The sequence below is a fragment of the Talpa europaea genome (assembly GCF_964194135.1).
Source record: "Talpa europaea genome assembly, chromosome: 13".
Taxonomy (NCBI): domain Eukaryota; kingdom Metazoa; phylum Chordata; class Mammalia; order Eulipotyphla; family Talpidae; genus Talpa; species Talpa europaea.
Window position 1 is genome coordinate 3,287,494 of NC_140080.1, and position 17,595 is coordinate 3,305,088.

The window sequence follows — 17,595 nt, forward strand, 5'->3', positions numbered from 1 at the left end:
CTACAAATTAACCTACAAATTCAATACATTTCCAATAAAATTTTATGAATATTTTTATCTTAAACTTAACGAATTTTAAATCAAAAAGAAAAGTAAGATGTCAGGGATGCTAAGACAAGGAATTATTGCACTGTATTGAAGAACTACCTTGCATCTTCTTGAAAGAAAAAAAAATTCCAAGTGGTCCAATGGGTTAAATGGGGAGGAGGAGAGGCTTTAAATCTCTTACAAATATAGTTATAAATATCTTCATAACATTGTCATAACTTTAAATAAGTTACAATCAGCAAAATATAACAGATAAAATCTATTTTACTTTAAAGGAAAACACTGATGAAATTAAGAATACTATTAATTAAAAGTCACTATTATAAAGGGGGGAAAACAAAAAGGAAAAGCCACAGAGTTGAAGAATTTTCTATCAGCTATAATTAACAAAAACTTCACTTCTATTATACATTTTTAAAAATGCTCAATTCAATATGATATCACTGGATAGAAATACTGGCAAAAGATAGGAACTAGTAATATGCACATAAGCAAATAGAGTAAAAAATATAAAAAGACTCAAAACTGGCAATTAAAAATCAGTATATTAAAATATCACCCTATAGTGTTCAGAACAATAACTTTTTTTTTAAGATTTATTTATTTATGCATACAAGACTGGGGTACAGGCCAGAGGTCAGAGGGTGAGGGTGAGAGGACTCACCAGAGACAGAGTAGGGAGCAGAACAGGCAGATTGACTGAAATACACTGCTGAGGTGAGCAGCAGGTGAATCAGCAGAGGTCTGCTGCACCATGTGGGTAACTCCCTGTCCAGGGATTGAACTCATAAACTGCAGTGGTTGCGAATAGCTTCATAGGTTGCATCTTAACCCCTTGTGCCACCCAGGGAGGCCCAGAACAATAAGACTGATAAAACCATGTTACCAAGTATGTAGAAAAATGTGTCCAGTGAAGGTAGAAGACAAACTGATAAAACGACCTTCGTGAATGATCAAGAATATGTACAAGAGCCGATGAACAGATGTTGTTTTCTAACAATGCTACTCTTTGGAAACTAAAGCTCTAAATAAGGACCTAGAGCAATTGGGCTTAACAGACATCTATAGAACACTAAACCCCAAAAAAACGGAGTACACATTTTTCTCAAGCGCACACGGATCATTCTCCAGGATCGATCACATACTGGGGCACAAGACAAACATCAACAGATACACCAAGATTGAAATCATATCAACCATCTTTTCTGACCATGAAGGCATCAAACTAGAAATAAACCATAAAAAGAAGGCAAGGAACTTTCCTACCTCATGGAGATTAAAAACCACACTACTGGAAGACCATTGGACTAATGAGGAGATCAAAGAAGAAATTAAAAATTTTTTTGAATTGAACGACAAGGAGGACACCAATATCCTAAATGTATGGGATGCAGCAAAAGCAGTAATAAGAGGAAAATATATAGCAATAGAAGCTCACATCAAGAAACAAGAAAGAACGCAAAGAAACAACCTAATCTCGAAGCTCAAAGATCTAGAAAAAGAACAACAAAAAAACCCCAAAACCAGTAGAAGAAAAGAAATAATAAAAACCAAAGCAGAAATAAATGAAATTGAAACTAAAAAAACAATCCAAAAGATCCATGAAACCAAGAGCTGGTTCTTTGAAAAAATCAATAAAATAGACAAACCCCTAGCCAGGCTCACAAAGGAAAAAAGGGAGAAAGCACAAATAAACAGGATCATCAATGAAAGAGGAGAAATCACAACGGACACAGCAGAAATCAAAAGAATAATCAGTAACTACTATGAACAGTTATATGGAAACAAGTTCAACAATCTAGAGGAGATGGACAAATTCCTACAACTCTACAATCACCCAAAGCTAGATAAAGAAGAAATAGAACACCTAAACAGACCAATTACAATTAGCGAAATTGAAATGGTAATCAAAAACCTCCCCAAAAACAAAAGCCCAGGACCTGATGGATTTACAAATGAATTCTACCAAACATTCAGAGACGAATTAGTGCCTATCCTTCACAAACTCTTCCAAAAAATTGAGAAGGAAGGGACAATACCAAACACGTTTTATGAAGCCAACATTACACTAATACCAAAACCGAACAAGGACAACACAAAAAAGGAAAACTACAGGCCAATCTCCCTAATGAACACTGATGCAAAAATCCTCAATAAAATTTTAGCTATCAGAATCCAACAATGTATCCATAAGATAATTCACCACGACCAAGTTGGATTCATTCCAGGGGCACAAGGATGGTTTAACATCCGAAAATCAATCAACGTTATCCAACACATCAACAAAAAGAAATATAAAAACCATATGATAATATCAATAGATGCTGAGAAAGCTTTCGACAAAGTGCAACACCCATTCATGATAAAAGCCCTTGAAATTCTTGGGATACAAGGAACATACCTCAACATCATAAAGGCCATCTATGACAAGCCAACAGCCAGTATCATTCTCAATGGTGAAAAGCTGAAAGCAATTCCATTAAGATCTGGAACAAGACAAGGATGTCCACTCTCACCATTGCTTTTCAATATAATACTGGAAGTCCTAGCCAGGGCAATAAGACAAGAGAAAGACATCCAAGGAATCCAAATAGGAAAAGAAGAAGTCAAACTATCACTATTTGCAGACGATATGATATTATATATAGAGAACCCCAAAAACTCCACAGAAAAGCTAATTCAACTCATCAATCAGTTCAGTAAAGTGGCAGGATACAAAATCAACACGCAAAAGTCAGTAGCCTTCCTATACACAAACAATAAATCTGAAGAAGAAGAAATCAAAAAGACCATCCCTTTTGTTATTGAAACAAAAAAAATCAAATATTTGGGAATAAATCTAACAAAAGAGGTAAAGGACCTATACAAAGAAAACTATAAAACACTGTTAAAAGAAATAGAAGAAGACACAAAGAAATGGAGAGACATCCCCTGCTCATGGATTGGAAGAATAAACATTATTAAAATGGCCATCCTTCCAAAAGCAATATACAGATTCAATGCTATTCCAATCAAAATTTCAATGTCATTCTTCAAAGAAATAGAACAATTATTGATGAAATTCATATGGAATCACAAAAAACCCCGAATAGCCAAAGCTCTCCTGAAAAAAAAAGAAGGGAATGGAGGCATCAGACTCCCAGACTTCAAACTATACTACAAAGCCATAATCATCAAAACTGCATGGTATTGGAACAAGAACAGACATACAGACCAATGGAATCGAATAGAAAATCCAGAAATAAACCCACAGATTTATGGTCAACTAATCTTTGACAAAGGAGCAAAGAATATGCATTGGAGCAAAGAAAGTTTGTTCAATAAATGGTGCTGGGAAAACTGGGTCGCTACATGCAAAAGAATGAAGCTTGACCACCACCTCACACCATACACAAAAATCAACTCAAAATGGATTAAAGAACTAGACATAAGACCTGAAACCATAAAATATATAGAAGGAAATATAGGCGAAACACTACGTGATTTGCACATCAAAGACATCTTTACAGACACATCACCCAAAGCAGTGATAGTGAAGGCAAAGATAAACAGCTGGGACTACATCAAATTAAAGAGCTTTTGCACAGCAAAAGAGACAATAACAAAAACAAAGAGAAACCCCACCAACTGGGAGAACATTTTTGCACCCAACACTAATGATAAAGGACTGATCACAAAAATCTGCAAAGAGCTGATGAGACTCAACAACAACAAAGAAAATAATCCAGTCAAAAAATGGGCAGAAGAGCTAAAAAGAAACTTCTCTGAAGAGGAAATGCAAATGGCCAACAGGCATATGAAAAAATGTTCAACATCACTTGTCATCAGGGAAATGCAAATCAAAACTACCATGAGATACCATCTTACACCAGTGAGAATGGCACATATTAAAAAAACTAGCAACAACAAATGTTGGCGAGGGTGTGGAGAAAAAGGAACTCTTCTGCACTGTTGGTGGGAGTGCAAACTGGTCCAACCACTGTGGAAAGCTGTGTGGAGATTTCTGGACCTACTAAACATAGAGCTTCCATATGATCCAGCAATTCCACTCCTAGGTATTTACCCAAAGGACACAGAAACATCAATTCCAAAGAACACCTGCACCCCTATGTTTATAGCAGCACTGTTTACAATAGCTAAGCTTTGGAAACAACCCAAATGCCCAAAAATAGATGACTGGATCAAGAAGATGTGGTACATATATACCATGGAATATTACTCAGCATTCAAAAAAGATAAACACATGCAATTTGCAGCAACATGGATGGCGCTGGAAGGGATCATGCTCAGCGAAATAAGCCAAAAAGAAAAAGAAAAATACCGGATGGTCTCACTCATAGCAGGAATCTAGAAAACTTAAATAAGGGACCAGGAAAATGAATAACTATAAGATAGTGAAAATCAAAATCAACAAAAAACTATGAACCAGAGACACTTTTAGGGGGGCGGGAGGGGAGGGATTGGGGTCAGAATGGGGGGGCTGCAATTGTATGGGGAATATAACAATAAAATTTATTTAAAAAAAAAAAATAAAAATAAAAAAAATAAAAAACAAAAAAACAAAAAAAAAAAAAAAAAAAAAAAAACAATGCTACTCTTTGGCACAAATCTTAAAGAAAAGCTCACATATTTTACCAGATGTGGGAGGCTTCATGTGTATGTGTAAGGTCTTACTAAAAAAAAAAAATGATCTAATAGAAATGTGCCCAAACATTCTCCATACGTTTCGTAGCTGGCATAATGACAGTGTCACGGTGGTGTCATCTAACAGTGAGCTCCTATCACGACCTTGTCCAAAGCTTTCACCATCTTCAAAGAGAAAACTGAAAAGAGATTTAAAAATATATTACCTAACACACAAAATATGATTTATTATTTCTTAGCATTGAATGTTTAGAGATGACCTTAATGTAGTAGATACACATGCTAATTCTCAATGATGAAAACATAACACTTACATAATGTTATACCTCAATGTTGGTTGAATAAAAAGTACAAAAAAGAAAAAAATATTCTAAATCATCAATTCCTTCATTGAAGAAAGAGATTTTTAACCGAAAAGGGTAATAAAAAAATTAACTAATGGTTGAAATTTCTACAAACATCTCTCATTTTTAAACATACATTGGTTGGTCTGAATATAGTGTATCAATACAATACATACTAGGATTACAAGAGTATGATTTACATTCCTTTTTCATACAGAGATTCAAAGCTAAAATTACTCTCCTGACGCTATACTAATGCACTTCTAAGAACGTTTTCAAGGGTGAAAAATGATCAAAGGAAAGCGAAAACTCATAATGATGGTAGCACCTTAGGAAAAATAATGACTGATATTGATATATACATTAATATGCACATTAATAAACATTTATTAAATGCATCTGGTTTGTTTAGAATTTCAGAGAACTATTTTTGAGAATTTATATATTCTTCAAACCATTTATTCTGGGAAATTCTATTTATTTCCTGTTTTTCTATTTAATTCAATGCATGAATGGAATAGTTGAAGTTAATACTCAAAAATCAGATAAGAAGGGGGAAACATACCAGAACAGTGATATATTCAAATGATTAACCAAAAAATTTGACAAGAGGAAAAAAAATAACTAGCACACTATTAATACAATAACCTATAATGATCAAATCTACTCCTAAAATCCAATACTAAAAATTTAAGGCATTGGGATTTGGGAATGTATTACTACTTAAATCCCAGTCTAACTATAGGACAATGTCCAAGATCTTCAGCAGCTCTGATTTTTCTCAACCGTGACTTAGCACTTGTTGATGGCTAGGACAAACAAGCAGTGAGCCACAGAGCACATTTACATTTACAAATATAATTGAACACAGAAAATAGTTTCTTATAAAAGACATAGTAGCCTATTATTACCACAATTAAAAGAATAAATCATTATTTTAAAAAAAGACATACTCGCCTAGATCTTAACTTCTTTGTTACTTTTCTCTGACTTTTACAGTTTTCATTTATTGAATAACAATTATGTAAGATGCCTTATAGCAACAAGTTCACTTCAAGTAGATCATAAAACAAATAATTATGAAAACACTATTATTCAAAAATAATAAAAATGTTGCTAGAAATTGCAATTAGAAACATCAATGTTATTAAAATGTTATTAATATTAATGTTATTACTAGATTCTGCTCATTTCCAAGAGAAATCTTCTTTCCTTACTTGGGGAGTGTGCAGATAGGGGGTTTGGAGCGAATGATTTCCTTGTTAACAAGCTCTTTCTCCAAGTCACCTCCAGCTAAACACCAGAGGTAATATACTTCTTCCAGAGATCTTTCGGCCAGGTAATCACTGTTTATATCTATTTGAGCAAATTAAAAAGAATCATCACACTTTGTTTGTATTAAACCAAGAGACAATAATAGTTGACATTCCAAAAACAAGTAAAAATTGAACACAGTAAGATTCCCTGTAGAATACTCATACTACAAAAGGCACAGAGGGTGAAATGCAGACATACATATTGGATAAGCATTCAGTTTCTTTGAGAAAAGTGATTTTTGCCCTCTCTATCAAACATACAGAGATACCTATGTCATATATATCAGACTCTATAGGAACATAACAGGGCAGATAAAAGCTCTAGGATAGGCCACCCACACATATTATCCCATCCCTTATGCCTTGACACAATGGTTGCCTCTTCCAAGAAGTCTTTCATGATACCTAAGACAAGCCATGCTTCACCTGTGCTATGTTCATACTGACCTGCACTAACAGGAGTAAATGTGTGAGCAAATGTTTCTCTGTCTGGCTATTTGGTATGATGTTTCTGGAACACATAGTGTGTGGAATATATAGGAACTCAATAAATTTTTGATCGAAAGAATGTCTAGTAACTATGAGTGAAATGATTTCTAGAAACCACTTTATAGTAAATTTTAAGTAATACGGTATATAAATGTTGATAACAGTGAAAAATCTATTAGGAATTAGAAGACCTGATTTTAGCATTAAGAAATGAAATGAAGGGCCTCCCTGGTGGTGCAAGGGGTTAAGCACCGCACTATGAAGCAATCTGCAGCCTCTGCAGCATGAGTTCAATCCCGGACTAGCCAGGGAGCAACCCACATGGCGCAGCAGACCTCTCCTATCTCACCTACTACTGCCCTCAGCAGTGTATCTCAATCAGTCTGCCTGTTCTGCTCCCTGCTCTGTCTCTGGTGAGTCTTTTCATCCCCCACATCTCTGGCCTGGGCTCCAGCTCTTGCATGCATAAATAAATAAATCTTTAAAAAAAAAAAGAAATAAAAAAAAAAAAGAAATGAAATGAAAATGGGACTTTGTTTGACAAAGTATCTTTTCTTTTTTTCCTGCCATTTATTTATTCTCCTTAATTCTTAAGGCTATTGCTCCAAAGCAATTTAAATTTAAAGGATTAAAAATGTTAAGTTACTTATATTTAAGTACTTCCAGAATTATCTCTTAATTGCATGATAAAGTAGCTACAAAGACTTGTTTAATAAAGTAAAAACTGAAACTAGAGCAAGGGTACTTCCTTTAAAAACAGGTTTATATCACTGTGTATGTCTTTATTTATCATTACCTTTAAACAGCTGACTAATATCCTCAGGCAGAGTTAAATCAGCACATCTCAGAGAGGATGAAAACAGACTGGCAGGTCTGGTAAAGGGAGTGTATAAAGATGATACCTCACTGAAAACCTTGTCCTGCATTAGTTCACCTGGCGTTGGCCTTGAGAAACATATGTAAAATACAGAGCATGAATGAAAATCATTTCAGATATTTATCTTTATGTAACAATCAAGTGATTGAGTAAATGCTGAATTTTTTACCTTTGTTGTACTTTTTGTACCTTATGATCTATAAAAAATTATCATAAATGAGTGTCTCCATTTTTTACTTTTAGTTTGACTAACGTAAATGTGCTTTACTCGATATCTTAATTAAATTAAAGAATTGTAAAAAATAATATCTCCCTATTTTCTTCCTATTCTTACTTTAATATAGCATATCCACCCAAAACTATGCTTTTAATACCACATGTCTCTTCCAAACATCTCTATATAGAGACATTTTCTAAAAACAAATCATAATACAATTATCAAATATTATACATTTAAGAGTTTAGGGAAAACGGTGTGGCTAATAGTGACACAATCAAATGAAGAGAAATAAAGCTTCTAAGAAGCCCTTTTACATTATCAACAATTGTTAGTTTACCTCATCAATTATTCACGTTTTTGTTATAATACATACCACCAATAAACTATTGTTCTCACTCCTCTTTTATCATTTGTGTCTAGGAATATATATACTCCATAATATAGTTGATTTCCTAATTAGAGGATAGAAAATGATGCAGAAACTTTTGGTATATGCCAGCTTTCTGACCATGGTTTTTTTCTTCTTTTATGAAAAGACATTAATACCATATATTATGACAATGATGTCAATTATGCTATTTGATATATGTCAGTATTATAAACTAGGAAGAATATAAGACCAACTCTGATATGTTAATGAACACAGTGTAACCCCATACTCTTAACAATATCAACCTTTTAGAAGGGTGGAAGGTGAGGCACTTCTTCAAAAGATCTATCACATTTTCAGGAAGCTCCTGGTAAGTAAAGGGAGAAAAAAACATTTTTAAAGGAGCCATTTCAAAAATATACTTTAAGAAATGTTTGCTACTCAAGACCATTTTGATTTTTTTAAAAAAGTCTTTATTTGGGCTTTGTACAAATTTATATTAGTCTGTCACTGTGAAAAAATAAGTATCTAAAGAGAAACACAGTTTTAGAATAGCTTGCTATTAGATCACAGATATGCAAATTATATAGTCAATAAGAGATAATGACAAACCTTTATAATGTCCAGACAACCATGCTCTTCAGCCAGAACTATAATAGTATCATCCACGCAATCTGTAAGACAGAAAAATTATAAGATTACCATTGCTTTTCTAAACTGCCATGCTGTGAACTGAACTCCAAAATTTTTAAAAATGTGTAATGCGGCATTGGAATTTAGAATACTAAGCTTTATTAACTGTCTTTATGTATTTTAATTAAAAAGTTTTCAAACATTAACATAGAGTCACAGATATTTATTGCACCTTATATAATGAAATAAAGCAATGATTCAGGAGGTAAAGATTCTCTCTTACATATTCTTTTTTTTTTTTAAAGATTTTTTTTTTTTAATTTATACAAGAGCTGGGATACAGGCCAGAGGCTTGGGAACATGAGAGGATTCACCAGAGACAGAGTAGGGAGCAGAACAGGCAGACGAACCAAAGACACTGCTGAGGGTAGCAGCAGGCGAGGCAGGAGAGGTCTGCCATGCCATGTGGGTATCTCCCTGGCCAGCAGGGAATTGAACCTGCACTGCAGAGGCTGCGGACAGCTTCACAGCTTTGCGCTCAACCTGCTATGCCACAGGGGAGACCTTCTTACATATATTCTTATTACTCTTTAAAAATGCTTTATTATCTTTTCTTGGTTATAAGAATAATTCATTATTTACAGTTTGCAGCATGTATACACATTTCTCTGAGTATTTAAAGCATACATTTAGTATGCACACATTTAGATATCTTTAAGACTCCTTACAGCTGTATTATCAAACTTTGATATCAAATGGGGCAAATAAGGTAGAATTTTATACAACTTATTTATAATCATTATTTAATATTTATTGGTACTATTCAGCACATAGTCTTATTTATAGACTGTATCAACTTGAACCTTAACTGTCACTCTTTCCCATAATGTGCTCTATAGCACTGTTTTTCGCTTCTTTTTTTTACTACACTTGCTTAATTTATTCCACTCAAATATGGACTACACAAATTTTTATAAATTGAAATTAAAAATGTTTGGGCATATATGTAAAATATAAGAGCTTGTTTTCAAGAAAAATAAGCATTCTTCTTCAGCCCTTATTTATGTAAGATTTATGAAATAGAAAGCTTGATCTTTCTCTTAGATACCTTTGTCTGAAGGTAAACTGATATATTCATGCAACCTCATATTCTTATACTTTGATTTCACAGTTTACTTACTATATCATCAAGCAGAGAGTGTATCCACCCATGTTATATTTCCTTAGGAAATCAGGAAAGCAGTACTATAATTTTTTAATGTAAAAAATTAAGCTTAAGCTTAATTTAAGTTATCCTGATAATGCTTATCATTGATCACTAGGAAACTAAAGAGGTTATTTCAGGTTTTTTTTTTTTATTTATTTTTTTTTTTTAGTATACACTATTTTAGAAGGATATATCCTCAATATATATAAGCATTAACAGTCATTAAAGGTTATTCTTAGGGCCTACCTGGTGGCATAAGGGGTTAAGCACTGCACTATGAAGCAATCACAGCCTCTGCAGCATGAGTTCAATGCCAGGCCGGCCAGGGAGCAACCCACATGGCGCAGCAGACCTCTCCTGTCTCGCCCGTTCCTCCCCTCAGCAGTGTACTTCAGTCAATCTGCCTGTTCTGCTCCCCACTCTGTCTCTGGTGAATCCTCTCACCCCCCACATCTCTGGCCTGTACCCCAGCTCTTATATACATAAATAAATCTTTAAAAAAAAAGATTATTCTGAGAGTTGAAAAGATTATAAATTATAGGATACGTACCTAATGTAAGCAAAAATTTTAGTCTTTCAGAGATATCCAAGCTCTGAAATAGTTTTCTTCCCTAAATGGAAAAAGAAATTCTTGTTAATATTTACAACTCGTTTTTCTCAGAGAAGAAAATGATTTTCCTGGATACCTCCATTTCTCTTCAGAGGTTTTATCAGATTTTTAAAGTTAGCTATACTAAGAAAAAAACTTCAGTGACATGTAAACATCTTATGACCTACAGGTCATTATATTCTACCTTGTAACTTTCAAGACCCACAGACATCTCAAAGCCTAGAAGCATCAGGCCACAGAAGTCCTATTTGACTAGAAGATAAGATGCCTTCTGGGAAAGACTCCTACTACCCTTCCATTTACCAGATAATTCTGACTTACACGTCACCATCCAGTCTGTCTGCTTGTCTACCCAGGACATTCCGTGACATCCTGCTTCCTCCCCCATGCTTTGCACTCCCACAGTACCTGGCAGATTATTTAAGACACACATCATATTGATTGTTTCATTATCAGTTTGGCTTCAGGAGGCTTCAAGGAATGGAATTAAAGACTTATACCTTCAGAGAGTGTTGAGTGACTATTGTGTGCCAAGCTGGACCTTCTACTACCAGCTGTATAACTTGGGCAAATTACTTAACTACCTTCGAGGCTCACTTTGCTCGTCTTTATATTTGAAATATTAACTGTACACATTACACAGATTGCAGTGAGAGTTATATAATGTATAAAAAATGCTTAGTGTTTTTTTCACACAGAAGTGTTTTATACATACTATGTTTATTAATAAACAATTGAACTTGTATGGTTCTATAAAGAGACTTAGAAGATTTAAGATGATGTTCCTTTCTTTATGCAGAGGAAAAAACTTTCCTAAGGACTTAGGAAATTTGCACTACAGGGGTAAGTCACTGAAAGTAAGTTGCCTGTCCTCTTCTCAATCTTGTATACCACTACCATTAATTTTCTGAAAACACAGGTTTGAACCCTTGCTAGGAAGAACTCTATGAAGCACTTCAAATATATTATTTCATTTAATTTTCTGCTGACTTTACAATTTAGATACTGTTATTCTTTATAGAAGTGGAACACAAATTTTGAAGTCAGTTTAAGGACACTAAGTCACACAGCTATACTCTGCAGCAGCAGAATTCAAACCCAGTTCTCTCTAACTACAGAAGCTTGCCTCTGTACTTTATGCTTTGCTGCCTCTGCTGCTGAGTTCATTCTAAAATATGGAATATGAAGAAATTCTTAATTCTTTGATATGGTATATATCAATGAGTCATTGTTTTAAAAAATTTTTGAAAATCCTTTGGAAAATAGAAAAATAACAGATGAATAATAAAAATTCATGCCTCCAAAGATCTCATAGTCCAAGTAGATTAGACAAATGTGACAAATCCTATATAGAAGAGCAAAGATGGGGACCTAATTCTGGCAGGTATTTGGAGGTAGGATTGAGAGACTGTTAGTTGTCCCTCCAAAATCATTCTCATCTTGGACCTGATAGACTTTTGTCCCTATCTCTATTTTCACATTCTTCCTCAATATTTAGTTGCTGAATTAAAGGCTGCATTTCCCAGTCACACTTGTAGCAATCGGTAGCTACACCAGTATTCTGTCACATGGAGAAGTACACAGATATGATAGCTGAAACATTTAGTTCATCTTCCTAAAGACAGTTACCACGAATTACTCCTTGCCCTTTCCTAATGACTGACAGAGGTGAGAAAGAAACAATTGTGGAAATCAGATGTTGAGAATGGAACCTAGACTCCTGCATGGCACTCCAGGACAGATGAACACTGGCCCTCTTTCATTAAGCTACTGCATCTTTAACACCTTTGTAATAGCAACTTAGTCTTCACCCTAATAGACATATAGAGGGCAGCTGGGCAAGGCCTCATAAAAAGCCAACCTACTAAGTGAGTCCCATAGGAAACCTAACAGAACAAGATGGAAGAAGACACTTAAGGAGGAAAGAACACCACAGAAGCGAGGGAGAGCATGGCATGTCAAAGTATGTCAGCAATTGTAGTATAAACATTTCCAAAAATGTTTAAAGTTTTATACTTTAGTATAGTGTAAATGTTTTTACACTTAATAAAAGCATAAACATTTCTGAAAATGCTAAAATAATTTGCAAATTAATTATCAAATGAGATAATTTAAAAGCTCAATTGAAAATTAAGCCCCTTTTCTCAGATCTAGTTGATAGATTTTCAAAACAGACATATTATCACTAGCTTTCGATTAAAAAAAAATATCCCCAAAACACACAATTTCTTTTTATTAGCTTAATATTTCTTTATACATACCACACAAAGCTCAAATAAAATGATTCCAAGAGACCATACGTCTGATTTGGGTCCAGAAGGCAATGGTTTTTCACTTGGCGCATGATCAGTGGCTTTGCAAATCCCTTGTGCAATTACCTCAGGTGCCAAGTATGAAGGATACCTACAATGAGATATTTTTTAAAATGAATAATTACTATGAAACCCAAAGAGGAGATGAAGCAGCTGTCCATTTTTACGTTGAGAATGACAAGATGTAGGTAAATACCTCTTGCTAGGGAGGATTCTAAACTAACCATCTTAATATAGGCCCTTATGTCTGGGAATCAAGAGCAAATAGATATTTGTCAAACAGTTTTAAAACCATCATGTCTCTCTGTAGCACAAGGTCCTTTCTTTGCTTTCCTGTCTTCTTTTTTTTAAAACATAGCTGTCTTTCATGCCAATTGGTAAGAAAATCATATTACACACCAAAAAATCTACCCCACTGAAGTACATTTACTATCTTGTCTTCTAAACTCATAAAGTACTTTAGTAATGAAAAATCAAAGAGAAAAAATGACTAGTATATTCTATGTGCTGAGTCAAACTCCTAATTTTAATTTTGTGATAAATTCATTTTATGAATAATTCTATGAAACCTTAAGTTGATCTGTTGGGAAGTAAATCTTTTCTCCTCTCAGTGACCATCCATGGTGTTGTAGGTGATCTTTCTTTCTTTTCTTTTTTTTTAAAGATTTATTTATTTATTTATACAAGTACTGGGTACAGTCAGAAGCGTGGAAGGCTGAGAGAATTCACCAGAGCCAGAGTGGGGAACAGAACAGGCAGACTGACGAAATACATTGCTGAGGGGAGCAGCGGGCATGGCAGGAGAGGTCTGTTGCGCCATGTGGGACCCTCACTGGTGGCCGGGGATCAAACTGGCGCTGCAGAGGCTGTGGGCAGCTTCGCAGCCCAGCACTCAACTGCTGCGCCACCAGGGGAGGCCCTAGGTGATCTTTCTTATGGTTCTCTAGTAACTAGAAGAGACTTATTTTATTGTTCTGTATTTTATCAACTAGAATATGCACTATATGTAATACTATACATTGTTACGGTTTGTGTGTTTATGCTTATAATACTTAATATACAACAATTTACTTTCTCCCTTAAATATTTTTTGGAAGTCCCCATGGGCATCTGGATATCTTACTCATTTTTGTAAATGATCAGCAACTACCAATGGTACTTTCCTGCTGATAATGCCAGTTAGTACTCCTTATAGACAACAAATTAAAAGCAGACAGTAAATAAAATTAGTTTAAAAAATAAAAATTAAAGAAAATAAATGCAGACAGTATGTAAGTAACAGGCATGGTGCCAATTACTAAATTTGAATTCCACTACTTAGAGAAATGAAAACTGAGGGGCGCCCTCCTCACTGCTGGGCATCACTTTCCTCACCAGTAGGTACCTCATAAGCACACAGGCAGGGATTCTTCACTTCATGAAGTGACATTAGATTACCACCGCCACCCTGTGAGAGCTACTAATGGAAATGCAGTGAAGCGGGTGTGGCATCTATGTGACATGTGATACAGGCATACAAATAACTCATTTCTCTTCCTGTGTTATCATCTATGGCCACTTCCTCACACTGATCACCAGCACTTATTACTGACAAGTAAAATACAAATCAGTTAAGCTAGGGAATATGACTACAATTCAAATGGCTCACTTAAGGTCTTTTTTTTTCTTTAAAAAAAGATTTATTTATTCATACATACAAGAATTGGGGTACAGGCCAGAGTTTTGGGTGGTGAGAGGATTCGCCAGAGACAGAGTAGGGAACAGAACAGGCAGATCTACTGAAATACACTGCTGAGGGAAGCAGCGGGTGAGTTAGGAGCGGTCTGCTGCGCAATGTAATACCTATTCATTTTAATACAATGAGGATGGTGATACTGACATCTTCTTTTAATTTGCTCAATGGGTTCTCTGATCTACACATTTGCATTATGTTCTTATACATGTAGAAGGCAAACTGTTCAATTTTAATCTTGATTTCTAGCATATCAAACCCAAAGATGATATTTTGGGAGGTGAAAAGTTAAGCAATTCTATAGGTGAATTGCCACAACATAGCTGACTGGTGATCTTTAGAAGTATGGAGGGGACTCTTGCTCCAGAAAGGCCAACCTCCCTCCTAACCAAGGATTGATTAAATTAGTAATACAAAACAACAACAAGATCTAGGATTTTTTTTTTCCCCACATAAATTATCTCCTTTCAACAAGTGTCTCTTCTTCACCATAGCATTTTAACACTCAGAGAACATTACCCAAACTTTGCCTTATGACTAGTGAGGTAAAAATAAGTGGCTTTCATCATCTGTTTGATGTTTTTACAAGGTATTAAGCTACTGGCCAACTAAAGTGAATGTCCAATTTCTAACTCTTTATGATATTTTGAAACAGATGTTAACATTTTACTTTGTTGTTACTTGATATTTGTCTTTTGAATCAACTGCAAGCTTCTCCTGGTGTAAATATTTTCTTTCATGCCTTAGCTGTTTGATAGCTTTATTTTTCCTGGCTGATGTTTTACATTTTGCTCTTTGAAAGTGGCTGTTAAGGCCCTATGGGTCTAAGACTTCAAAGTAAGCCAGACCAAATGGTAACACAAGGCCAATCCAACCAGGCATTTTAAATTCAAACGTAGTTCTTCAAAAAGCTTGAAATGCTTTAAGAAAAATCACTTCTTTTCTTTGGTTTCATCACTGAAACCAAAAGCACCTTTAAGGAAAAGGTAAAAAATTAATTTTTGTTTGTGTTATGTTTTGGAATTCTCTTTTCCATAAGTCAATTTAGACAAAATGGAGCAGCAGCAGCAATCACATTGACTATAGCTGATTAAAAGTTACTTCAAGAGTCAATTATCACATATGACAAATATATTGACATCTTCTTTTAATTTGCACAATGAGTTCTCTGATCTACACATTTGAATTATATTCTTATACATGTAGAAGGCAAACTGTTCAATTTTAGTCCTGATTTCCAGCACATCAAACCCAAAGATGATATTTTGGGAGGTGAAAAGTTTGGGAGGTGAAAAGAGCTTTACTAGGAATTTATGTTTATATTCAAAAGGATTTTTTAAAACAAATAAGCGTAGGCTATTTTTGTAATTTATTGTTTTGTGCTTGTGAAAACAACCGTTTGTTGTGCATAACCACAGTTTTGTATGTGTAAAACTGAATGTGAACTTATAAAGAAAATACATATATATCTTATCAAAGATTACAAAGTTTAATACAGAACACAGGAACAAAAATATTCTCACCCAATTGGAAAATCAACATCATCACCATGAGCTGTCATATGATAAAGTCCAAATTTAGCCAATTTAACGTGTCCCTATAATAAGAAAAGGAAAAAAAAATCACCATGAAATATTTAACGTTACTGGCAGAAAATGTTATGCATTTTATAAATAAGGAAAACATGTATGGTTAGACATATTATGAAAAATTATATTTTAATTTAACATATTTTATTAAACAATATTTGCCAATGTTAGAATTCTGCTTTACGCTCATTACATGTACGTGTGTGTATATCTATATATACATATACGGATGTATATAGGAATACTCACATAATTAATATTTATATGTCAGAATGATAACTATCACTTTAAACTTTTTATTATTTATTTATATTTTACAGACTTTCTGACATAGCAAAAAAAAAAAAAAAGCAAAAATGTTCTCTTTGTCTTGGATACTTACATAGAAGTAATTTTGTGGTCATTTTCACCAAAGAATTTTTCTCAGGCAGGTTTAAATTCATCTACAGTGTTGTAATTTAATCCTGATGACATTTCACAAATCTAGAAATTAATGAATCTGCTAGAGTGCTAACAATATTTTGATACTGTTTTCAGAGTGACCATAATTACCAGAGAAATACAGTTCTTAGTAAAAGGCAAATGGAAACTACACACATCTCTCAGAATGAAATTACAATTATACCTTAAAATACAACACCTTGCTACCCAAGATTCTCTTCAAGGGTTGACAAGCTTCTTATTAATCCCACATACGATTTTCAAGCAAGCAGCAACATTTAATAAAACAAGAAGCTAATATGAATACATGGTAAATAAAGGAGAGGAATATAAATGGAGAATAAGATAAAGATGAGGGAACAGGGAAGAAGAATAAAGGAAAGAAAATACAATGCAGCTGTGCTATGGGACTAATTTATGTAAATAATTATAGAAGTTTTTTTAAGATTTAAACTAATTTGGGGTGGGGGTAGTTTGGGAAGTTACAATGAGTATTTTGCAAAATGAGTGAAAGAAAAAAATAAGACAAGAAGTTAGAAAATCAGTTTTGGGGGTAAAAAGAAAATGCATATGAAAAACATGAAATTAAATATTTAAAAGATTTTTTTTTTTCCCTAACAACTGAATGTATACCACTTTCACAGTCTTGTCACTATGGATTTTCTTTTTTTTTTTTTTTTAAGATTTATTTATTTATACAAGCACTATGTACAGTCAGAAGCATGGGAGGGTGAGAGAATTCATCAGAGCCAGAGTGGGAAAC

At 34.1% G+C, this 17,595-nt stretch overlaps 1 protein-coding gene across 3 annotated transcripts in view; it reads right to left on the reverse strand.

Annotated features, from left to right (window-relative positions):
* Positions 1-17,595, reverse strand: part of TBCK (TBC1 domain containing kinase) — a gene marked incomplete at its 3' end in the record, with an annotated part of 123,915 nt that overhangs the window by 72,759 nt on the left and 33,561 nt on the right. Inside the window, exons 4-11 of one of the 3 annotated variants that reach the window (XM_084251937.1) lie at positions 16,326-16,399; positions 13,137-13,161; positions 10,699-10,759; positions 8,921-8,982; positions 8,614-8,675; positions 7,638-7,786; positions 6,254-6,392; positions 4,772-4,871 (exon numbers count right to left, since the gene is read on the reverse strand). In XM_084251937.1, the coding sequence (XP_084108063.1) occupies positions 4,772-4,871; positions 6,254-6,392; positions 7,638-7,786; positions 8,614-8,675; positions 8,921-8,982; positions 10,699-10,759; positions 13,137-13,161; positions 16,326-16,399 (672 nt within the window). Of the gene's footprint in view, positions 1-4,771; positions 4,872-6,253; positions 6,393-7,637; positions 7,787-8,613; positions 8,676-8,920; positions 8,983-10,698; positions 10,760-13,019; positions 13,162-16,325; positions 16,400-17,595 lie in introns of all 3 variants that reach the window. The other 2 variants (XM_084251936.1, XM_084251938.1) reach the window with 2 other exon arrangements.